The following is an 11,164-nucleotide window of genomic DNA, read 5'->3' on the forward strand; positions in this document are numbered from 1 at the left end:
GGGGGTCGGGGCGGAGGGGGGATGGGGGGAGGCGGTGTTGTGCCCCTCGGGCTCGGCGTCTCGGCCTCCAGCCTCTGCGTATGGAGGGCCCGGGACGAACTTTGGGTGTCTAGACGGATGGGGTCTGGGGCGCGCGCTCCTAAGGGTTTGGGGGCTGATGTGACTCTTCCGGCGGCCAGTCACCACGATCTGCCCGGAAACCTCCCCGCAGACCACCTCTTGGAGGCGCGGCCGCGGCTCTGGGGGGATCGCTGCATGGGAGTCTGGGTGCCTCCGAGCCTCAGTTTCCCGTTGTGCACAGGAAGGGGTCCGGATATACGGCTTTCTAAAGAGCCTCTCGGTTCTTAAATAATGATAATAAAACCCTTTGTAAAATAACCTAAAATGAGGATTTAAAAATGTCTACCTCCAGGCTTAGGTCTGCAGGGCCCCATATAATTCTGGGTGCATCACAACGGCACAGCTTTCTTTATAAATCAGACATGTAAGGTTATGTATTTTTCTGCTAACATGGCATGAATCCTAAAGACCGCATTCACTCCGGAGACATGGGGTAGGGAGGGATAGTTAAATCCTATACAATACAGTTCAGAAGAATTCTGTCTCCCCTACAGTTGGAGAACACAGCCTATTAATCTTAGAGGTAATATTTACATCCCTCTCTTGGGCCACTTCTCTCTGCTTAAGGTAATATAAAGCCATTATGCAAAGATAGCAAGGGGCCTTTATTTGGGGGCAGGGAAGCGGACATGCTCCTGTGGCCCCCTCATCCCTCCATAGTCTTCCAAATCCGGAAATGGAGAGAGACAGTCGAATAATAGAAAGCAAAGAAATGGTGTTTTCCTTTGAGCTCTGATTAGACTAGTTGGTAACGATGTCTTACTCTGCTGGATTTATTTACTGTACTGGGCTTGTTTTCATTGTTTTGGTTAAACCCCTGAATTACTCAGGGGGACTAACTTGGCCCCCAGGGGATTTCCCTTCTTCCTACTACTTGTAGGCAAATGCCCTAATCCCCCCCGGAGGATGGGGCCATAATGTGCCTATTGTGTTGCATGACCCTAGTCACTTTCCCTGTGTCTGAGGCTCCCGTCCATTCTTGCCCTCACCTGGGAAGAGTGAAGAGTTGAGAGGTGGCTTAGTTGTTGACGAGCCCTCAGCTTTAGGGGTCTGTGACCCCCTTGAAAGTGTTTGCAGAATTTTGTGTATGTGCCCATGTGCCTTTTTTGAGGGGGAGAATCCGCAACTTTCATTAGGTTTTCAAAGGGATCCCTGACTCCAGCTTTAAATGGCAATGTCTTTTCCAGAAGGGCCATCCACTTCCCCCACCATAGAACCCCCCAGAGATCTTTGTTTAACCTCCAAGCGTCTGAATTGCAGAGGTAAAAAAGGATTCAGAGCACTAACCAGCTGCCTCTGTTGATAGATAAGATTTGGAGGTGACCTACAATGTGAACTGAGACCCGGGCCCAGGAGCCAGATCATTTTTGTGACCTTGGGCAATTATTTAGGCTCTTCTGCCTCAGGATCTTCATGTGCAAAGAGTGGATAACAATTCTAGTAGTCCCTGTTTCATAGGGTTTCCTGAAGATTAAATGAGATAACCCTTTAAAATGTTTAACACAATTCATGAACATAAATGTGGAGTAATCGTTAGGCATCTCCCTACAAGTAGCTGTCATGTCTGCCTGGTTAGCTGTAGAGCTGTTGTATCATACTACCTCTGAATTCTCTTGCCAGAATAAAGTCTTACGCCTTTCATCCTTGGCTTACAAATGTAATAGTGTCTTAGTTAATTGACTCATAAATGAGTGAATGAACAGAGAAAAGAAAGATGGTAATAGAAGTATAAATAGGTTTAGATGACCTTTGATACAAGACTGAAGGAACTTTATTTACCTTAATAATTTTTTTCATAACTCAACAGTTTATACTATTCATTCATTCACCAGCCATTTATTAAGCACATACTATATCTCAGACTGGACACAAGGGATATGTTAATTTTCAAACAAAGAAAATGGGGATTTCAGTTACTTTAAAGATCCCTAGTATTTGGTGCATAGTAATTGGCATTTGGTAGATTCATTGAAGGAAGCTGATGAGGAAATGGGCAAACGTTATTATAGGAGAGATTCTGTTCAGTTTCAGTAAAGCTATTGGTTGTCTGGATAGATAAATGGGGAACTCATCATGCAGATGTTGGCTTCACATCCCTGATGACAAAAGAATTCTCTCAACATGGATGTGTCAAGGTGGGGAACAGGGAGAGTATGACTAATTGAAATCCCAAAAGGAATCAGTCTTTATTTGGGTTCTCATCCCCTCCAATCATTTTTTTTTTAATTTTTATTTATTTATTTATTGTAGGGCGTCCCCTCCAATCTTGACATGCATAACAAAACTGGCAGACTTTAGCTCTGCCTCTAGCCCTGGCAGGCCTCTTCCTCATTTCCCACCTCACAAACCATAGGGAGGAGTCCAGACCACGAAGTAGACCATCTGCCCAAGGGACCTCCCTAGGAGTGTTGAAATGCCATGCCTCTGCCAGTCTCCTTGCTTAGAGCAGAAGTCAGCTTGGAATGTCCAGAAGGCCATTCAGCCTCCAGTAGGGGCTGTGTCCATATAACATGTCAAAGCCAACCCACACCATAAAACTCTAAAGAATTTTATTGGTAAGTCAACAGTTCAGCTTTTATCGAATGGTCGGTAAAACTTAAGGTCATTGTGTGTCTTCACTATTGGACAAAGTGGGAAAAAGAACATGGGCACCATTGACAATTTGAGTAGAAGCAGGGGGCCAGATGACTTACCTGTGAAGGTAGGTCAGCTGACAGCACTGGCCCCACCTGAGATCACCTCCCATCTTGCTGGGAGTTGGCATAGGAACCATTCCTGGCATTGACAAAATTCTGCTCTGTCGTTTTCCAGGGTTTTATTTTATTAAAGAATGCTCAACTCAGTGAGGTAGCAGGATGTGTCACATTTGATGGATGAGGACACCGAGAACAGAGGGGTAAAATGACTGGGCCAGAATGACATTGGCAGAAGTAGGTGTGGACAGGCCTGAGAGCCACGTGTTCTAATTCAAGACCAGTACCCTTTCTCCTCTCCAACACAACAACTCCTAAGATGGTACCCATGAAAAGTATATTGTGAAAAAGGAACTGGCTCTATGAAGAGAAGAAGGTGGCATAACCATCTTCTATTTGTTGTTAATGGTTTTGTAATAGATGTCTGAATGAGTGCTAGGTTTTCAGGAAGATTCATATCCACAGAACACATTGCTATCAGTGCCCTATTAATGTGTGTATCTTCGGCATTTATTTTGCTAGCTGTAGACTGGCCTTTACTCCTGCCCTTTCCTTGAACAGGTCCAACAGCTGGACATGGAGACCCAGCGCTCATCACCTCTGTCATTCCCCAATGTCCTGCCAGAAGAAACGCCACGGCAGGCCCCTGCTGGACTCCCCCGAGAAGCCCTGTTCCAGTCCCGTGTTCTTCCCCCCAAAGAAATGCCTTCTTTATCTCCCTCTGTTTCCCGGCAAGGCTCCTTACCCCTCACTCCCAAGCAAGAGACCTCCAGCCGCATGCCGCACATCCTCCAGAAGGGACCCTCACTCCTGTACCCTGCAGCCTCTGAGCAAGAGACACAGCTCCAGGGTCCCCTGACTTCCCAGGAAGAGACCCGGTATCCACCCCCATGTGCTGCTGAACAAGAAATCTCACTTCTCTCTCACCCCGCCCACCACCAGGAAGCCTCACTCCACTCCCCTGAAGTTCCTGAGAAAGACCCCCTCCCCCTCTCCCCCACAATTCCCGAGGCTGACATGGACCCCTTGCTCCAGAGCCCAGTTTCCCAAAAGGAAACCCCCTTCCACATCTCTTCTGCAGCCCAGAAGGACACGCCACTCCCAACGGCGGAGATCACCCGCTTGGCCGTGTGGGCTGCTGTCCAAGCGGTGGAGAGGAAACTAGAGGCCCAGGCCATGCGGCTACTGACGCTGGAGGGACGGACGGGGACAAATGAGAAAAAGATAGCTGACTGTGAGAAGACGGCTGTGGAGTTCGCAAACCACTTGGAGAGCAAATGGGTTGTGCTGGGGACCCTGCTGCAGGAGTACGGGCTGCTGCAGAGGCGGCTGGAGAACATGGAGAACCTGCTGAAAAACAGGAATTTTTGGATCCTGCGGCTGCCCCCGGGCAACAATGGAGAAGTTCCCAAGGTAACCCTGTCCCAACTGGGGCTCCCAAGGAGTGATCTGAATTAGAATATGTTTTAGGAATGTAGTTAAATGTGAAAGAAGGGGAAAGTGATGGTTGAGAAGAAAAAAATATAATGATACCTGGTTGGTTGTCAGCATCGCTTTATTAAGAACAGGACACACCACCCTTAAATTATTTCTCCTGTTGATGAAAGCATAGGTTAATAGATCAGAGGAAGGTCCTAGTGATCAGGAAGTGTTGATTTAGAAGGGCGTTCAGTCCATGATGTCTGAGAGGATGAGAGCGCAGAGCAAAGGACCAGGTATAGAGATGTAGTCCTCGTGAGTGTGAATTAGCCATTCACCACTAGGGAGGGAAAACTCGGGAAATAGTATGGTGCTTGGTTGCGCTCAATGTTTTTTGCTTTTTCTCTCAATCCTCATGTGAGGTTATGTTTTCGCTGAATTTTAGAGAGAGGAGCATCGATTGGTTGCCTCCCATACTTGCCCCCACCCGGGAATCAAATCTGCAACCTAGGCATGTGTCCAGACCAGGAATCGCACCTCAACCCCCTGGTGCACTAACTGGCTGAGCCACACACAGCTAGGCTGAACTCAACATATTTATCAGTTGACTTATAAATCATGTTAATGCCAGTAGTAATATGATTTCAAGAAGGAGCCTAAAAACACTAGAGAACATTAGGTTTTTGGTTTTTAAAAAAATTTTTTTATTGATTTCAGAGAGGAAGGTGGGAGAGAGAGAGAGAAACATCAATGATGAATCATTGATGGGCTGCCTCCTGCAAGCCCCCTACTGGGGATTGAGCCCGCAAGGCAGGCATATTGCCCTTGACCAGAATTGAGCCTGGGGCCCTTCAGTCCGCTTGCCAGCGCTCCATCCACTGAGCTAAACCAGCTAGGGCAAACATTAGGTTTTAGTATTATTTTCCAGAAGATTCTGTAAGAATCTGAATGTGGACCAGATTTCTTTCCAGTCTTTTGTGCTGCTGCCGCTTTTCCCAGCCTTTAGGAAAGAACTTGGACTATATTGTTGAGGCCAGCACTTGTCCAATTTTATTGTGTATGTGAATCACCTGGGTTGCTTACTAAAAGCAGAATCTGATTAGTGGGCTTACAGTGGGGCCTGAGAGCCTGCATTTCTAGCAAGTTCCCTAGCTCTTGCTGCTGGTCTGCACACCAGGCTTTACAGCAGAGAGGGCTATCCTGTTGAGAGGAAAAGAACCAGACAAGATCAGGTCCTTACTCTGTGGTGTCAGAACAGTGGCCCAAGCCTGCCTAGACCCCTTGGTCACATCCCAGGCCATGCTTTTGAGCCGTTCCCACTCCTGTCCTAAGAAGAGGTGCTTGAACCAGGCCAGGGGGGTGCGGCCATTTGCTTCCTCGGGATTTGGCAGCGAGGACCTGTGACAACCCTCTAGTGGTCCCAGCTGAGCTTGTCCTGTGGTTTCAGGTGCCTGTCACGTTTGATGACGTCGCCGTCCATTTCTCGGAGCAGGAGTGGGGGAACCTGTCCGAGTGGCAGAAGGAGCTATACAAGAACGTGATGAGGGGCAACTACGAGTCTCTGGTTTCCATGGGTAAGGAGAAGGCTTCACTCGCCAGGGCTGCCTTGACACAAGCTTGAGGTTCATTTGGAACCATTGGGAGTTCTGAGCTCCAGTACTACCAGTAGTTGAGAACAAGGGAAACTGAATGTTAGAGAACACAGAGATTAGAAAAACCGGTGCTCATATACTTAAGTATATCAGTACATCCCTGATCAGGACAGCTCATGAAGTGGTCCTGGAAAAGCCACTGGGGCAAGGGGAGAAAGCAGACTCGGATCTCAGGGGTCTCTCACCTTGTATTATTTTCCCCATGGGCCCTATATGTATATTTTAAAATTAGTTTGTCCAGCAAACTGTTATTAAGCAAATGTAAGGTGCTTTACAAGAATCATATTACTTAATCCTCCTCATCCTCAATAAGGGAGTTAGGAACAGAGGTGAGCACTCCTGTTTTACTGTTCAGGTGACCGAACACTGTCATCTGTTGAGGGCTTATGTCCTCTAGGTTCCCATCCCCCTATGTAGAGAGGGGCTGTGACCCAGGGCAGTCCTAGGTCCCCACCAGGAAGTCATTTTCACTGAGCTCTCTCTTGCCCCAAAGTCTAGGGATTATTGTTGTCTTCATTAAGTAAGAATATCATTAAATAAGAATATTTAAAGATGAAAATCTAGGACAACTGTAGTTTTATGTGTATCCTTTTCTCTGATATGGAGAACTTTTTGGGCACGCAAAAAAGTTTAAAAATATTAAACACACTGTTGTATAGAAATGTTGATTCTTGCTAGAGTTGGTAATTTCATACACATCTCTTCATAGGATAACTTTTCTTTTTTTAATTTGTTTTTTCTTTTCTTTTTAAAGTACATACATAATTGTGAAAAATCAGCAATTTAGATTTATATAATAAAGACCATCCCCCACCCTCGCACCAGTACCACTTCCCAGAGGTAACCACCTCAAACCCACTGGCCTGCGTGGTTTCCCATATTTTTTTAAAATATATTTTATTGATTTTTTACAGAGAGGAAGGGAGAGGAAGAGGGAGAGAGAGGTGGGTATGTGCCTGCAACCAAGGTACTTGCCCTTGACCGGAATCGAACCTGGGACCCTTGAGTCCGCAGGCCGATGCTTTATCCACTGAGCCAAACTGGTCAGGGCAGTTTCCCATATTTTTTGTGCACATGCAGACATAACACACGATGCTTGCACTCATGCACATGCAGTTTGTGGTTTACATCAATGGGATCCTTCACTCATTTCACCTAACGGCAGGTCACAGACAGCTTTTCATGTCAACACACATAGGCTTGCTTCGGAAGATGAACACTGGGCATTTAATGGGCAACCACTGGATTTTGTTTTCTCTAGAGTGTTGCCATAAAACATCTCTGTGTGTCTGTGCACTTAGAAGTATTTCACTGGCACAGATTCCTAGAAGTGGGTTTTGAAGTAAAGAGGGTGCACATTTACAATAATATCACGGTCACTGCTATAGTGCCCTCCAGAGGCCCTGTATGTTTATGCAATGTGTGTGAGAATGCCTTTTCTCCACACCCTGGACCAACTGATGTTCTTCTATTTTAAATATTTGTCTTTTCTGATGGGTGAAAAATGACACCTCATTATCTTAATCTGTATTTCTTTGATGATTAGTGAACTTGTTTATCATTTCATGTGTTTACTGGGCATTTGCATTTTTCTATGAATTACCTATTATCTTTGCTTTTTTATTTTTTACTAATTGTAGAGACTTTTTATATATAATTATGGATATTAGCCATTTGCTTTACATATAGCAAATGTATGTGTATAATGATATTTCCTTCATGTTTCTTCATCTTTTAACTTTATTTCCAAATAACTTTAAGCTTTTTTAATATAAGGAAATTTATCAGTATTTTATGTTATGGCTTCTAGAGTTTATGAGGATAGTTTTGTACTTCATAAAAACTTAAATATCTTGTGCCTTTGTCATGAAAAACCTGAACAACAGGTGTGACAATGACAAAAGAGCCAGTTTTCGTTGGTGGCAGGTAGAGCCCTACTGCCGGTCCCCACATGGGAGGACATAGTACATGGCTAACACACACATCCATGTGCACGTGTACACACACAGTGGGCCCCAAGAAAAGGGCTGGAAACTTGGCTCATTTCTTTTCCAACATTGTTAGCTGCAAATTAGGCGAGCTGCCATGGTATCATACTCACACAGGTGACACATTGCAGCATCCAGTGCAACCTCACCCCATATTATACCTTCTTTCCTTCCTTCTTCCCAGACTATGCAATTTCTAAACCAGACCTCATGTCACAGATGGAGCGTGGGGAGAGGCCAACCATGCAGGAGCAAGAAGACTCAGAGGAGGGCGAACCGCCTGCAGACCCCAGTGCTGGTGAGTGGCTGCCAGGCAGCCCAGAGATCTGCCTTCTAGATCTTTCAGAGTTATAATCCAGTTAAACCCTGGTCAGATATGTTAGCCAACTGCATGCAGGAAGGAGGTCCATCTGCAGGTGCTGGGGTCTCCTTGATCACCAGGCTGATAAGTAGGTTTGCTGTTGGGTTCCTTGTCTCAGGGAATTTTGTCATAACTGATTGTCACCTCAGTCTACAGGAAACAAAACAAGAACTGAAAGAAAGATGGGCACTTGTCAGGGTGTTCATACATGCTAGAGCTCCCTGGAGAAGGGCCACATCTGGATCCTGTAGCTGGTCAGTGGACTAGGGACAGACGTGGCTTTACCTGAAACATCCTCCAATGTGCAGGGCAGTGTCTATACAGGGTGTTAGATGGAGGCAGCAGAGAGGACTGGCCATGTGGCTCAAGTGTCTGCTGCCTTTGTTTAAATCCCAGTCTGTCTGCTGATCAGCAGTATGAGTTTAGTTACTCGGTCTTTTTGGAGGCCTCATTTCTTCATCTATTAAATAGGATTGGTACTAATATGTAGGGCCTGTGTGGTGACTGGCATATAGTGATGGCCCAGTAAACACCAACTGTTGTCATTCTGTGGGGTGGCATCCTTTCCACACTGGGCATTCGGTAGCTTGCGCACTTTGTGGTGCTTTCATGGTGTATAGTTCACTTTGGGAGCTTCTCGTTTGGAATTACCTTTGGACTTGCATGACTTACCTTGAAGGTCTTCAGTGTAAGCAGGTCCTTGTCCTTTGTGGCCAGCCGTCATTGGTGATCGTGGAAGGTACTCTCATTGGGGCCAACAGTCAGGTTTTATTTTGAGGAAATGTCATTGGTTCTAGGACCTATAAACTGGCTCCAAAGATGAAAAATGAAGGGTTGTCATCCCCATGGACTAACAGCAAAGTTCACTTGTGGAAATGACAGACACTGTGGAAAAGTAAGTGCTGGCATGCTTCAGAGAAAACAGTGTCATTACTCTCTCAAGATTTGCCTGGAGATTTGAATCAAAGGGAGTGGCTTTTCCTGAATTAATCCGGCAGACAACAAAGATGAATTTAAAAGTAGATGAGAATGGGGGTTGAGGCAAAGTGTGGCATGTGACAGAGTGATCTTTTGCTTGGAGGAAAGTAAGTATATATATGAAATGTTTGGTTACATCCAAAAAGAAGGGCTTTGTGGAAATAGAGAGATTCAGAGTAGAAGAAAATAAGGAAAAAGACTTGTGAGGCCAAGAATGAGAGTATGGGAGAGGTGATTTGGATGTTCCAGTGTGGTCTTGTGGTCAAGGTGCTGCCCTTCTAGCATCTAGTTGCAAGGGCTGGAATGAGAGTATCGCTCCCCTTCCTCTGTCCACTTGTCATACCCTTTTCACAGGTGGGCCTCCTACAGACTGGGGCCGGAATTGAAAAGCAAAGAACCCCACCTACTGTGCTCTGGGCATTTTGTTCTGGCACATGCACATCCATGGCTGGAGCTTCTGTGAGAAGTTGCAGCCTCACAGAGGCTGCCTTGTATGGCTGGAATGTGCCATTTGTCCCACTAACCATCTCTAGCCACTTGGAACCTGACCGGGAGGGAAGAGGGGAGAGCATGGGAACTGTGCTCCAGGGTTGGCCTTGATCTCACACCTCTGTGTGAAACCAGAGGCCCTGGCCTCTGGATAGCAGAGTTGTTCTGAGAATCTGCAGTTACCAGAGCCCCAAACACGCCCATAACCTGTCTGTCCATGTGTCTTCTCCCTTACAAGGGGGGCTGCAAAGCCAGCCCTGAGCTAGACCCAGTGGTATACCAAGGAGGAAAAGTCTAGAAAATTGAGAATGTTCATAGTTTCATAGTTGTTTGCTTAAGGTGGGGATTGCTAAAGCCTATTGGAAATTTTGATGGGAAAGTTAATGATGAAGAATTGGAAAATGTCAATACAACATGAAGTCAGTGATGTAAACAGAAGGGAAAAAATAATGGATGCAACCATACCAAAATCACATTTCTCGGTAGTTTGCAGAATTTTCTGAAGTGAACATGTATTCTTATTCATTAAAAAATTTTTTAAAAAGTGTGAATAATGATGGGTTTAACGAATTGAACATGTGTTTACCCCATCTCCCCCCAAATCCTACTAAAACCAGAGTGAAGTAACTTTCAAACAAATGGACAAGGAGACAACAGCAACTAGATTTTGGAAGCCTGAAAGCAAGTGACTAGATGATGACCGATTTAGAAAGCTGCATCCAAAATTGATACTGGGGAAAGCTGAGCAAAAACCTGATTTTCACTCCATCCAACCACATTCAGGACTCAGGATTAAACCCTCAGGGTGGGATATTGGAAGAGTTTTATAGGGAGACTTTTGGGACCATCCAAGAAATTTCCCATTGAAATGACCCAAAGAAATCATCTTACTGGGAGGTGCATAGTCAGCAAACGCTACCTGAATGCACCAAACTTTCAGTTCCCTTCTGAGTGTTTCACTTTAATATAAATGGACAGCCAAGAACCACAAGACATTCGAGAAAAGCCTCTAATATACAGAGACCAAAGGGGAAAAAGCCAGAAAAAATAAATTTTGAGACAACAGAGACCATGCAGAGAGGGGGAAAAAGAGTGTTTAAGTACATATAGACTTATATAATCCTAAGAGAGTTGAAGTGAATGCATCTATGACACAAAAGTACAATGCTTATTTTTTTAAAAAGGATAGGAAGGAGCTATTCAAAATTAAAAATTTAATAATAGCCCTAGTTCGTTTGGCTCAATGGATAGAGCACCAGCCTGCAGAGTGAAGGGTCCAGGGTTGGATTCTGGTCAAGGACATGTACCTCAGTTGCAGGCTCGAGGCCATATGCAGGAAGCAACCAATCAATGTGTCTCTTTCACATGGATGTTTCTAGATACTCTATCTGACTCTCCCCCTCCCTTCCACTCTCTTTAAAAATCAATGGAAAAATATCCTCTGGTGAGGATTAACAGAGTCTG

The 11,164-nt window shown here is 45.3% G+C and overlaps 1 protein-coding gene across 2 annotated transcripts in view; it reads left to right on the top strand.

The window, feature by feature from the left end:
• Positions 1–11,164, top strand: part of ZNF777 (zinc finger protein 777) — a 45,579-nt gene that overhangs the window by 17,086 nt on the left and 17,329 nt on the right. Inside the window, exons 1-4 of one of the 2 annotated variants that reach the window (XM_006777154.2) lie at positions 2,374–2,675; positions 3,375–4,226; positions 5,680–5,806; positions 8,057–8,170. In XM_006777154.2, coding sequence (XP_006777217.1) covers positions 3,390–4,226; positions 5,680–5,806; positions 8,057–8,170 — 1,078 coding nt within the window. In that variant the 5' untranslated portion in view covers positions 2,374–2,675; positions 3,375–3,389. Of the gene's footprint in view, positions 1–2,373; positions 2,676–3,374; positions 4,227–5,679; positions 5,807–8,056; positions 8,171–11,164 lie in introns of those variants that run through there. The other variant, XM_015572705.1, reaches the window with a different exon arrangement.

This window comes from Myotis davidii, unplaced genomic scaffold (genome assembly GCF_000327345.1).
Source record: "Myotis davidii unplaced genomic scaffold, ASM32734v1 scaffold49, whole genome shotgun sequence".
NCBI classification, from domain to species: Eukaryota; Metazoa; Chordata; class Mammalia; order Chiroptera; family Vespertilionidae; genus Myotis; species Myotis davidii.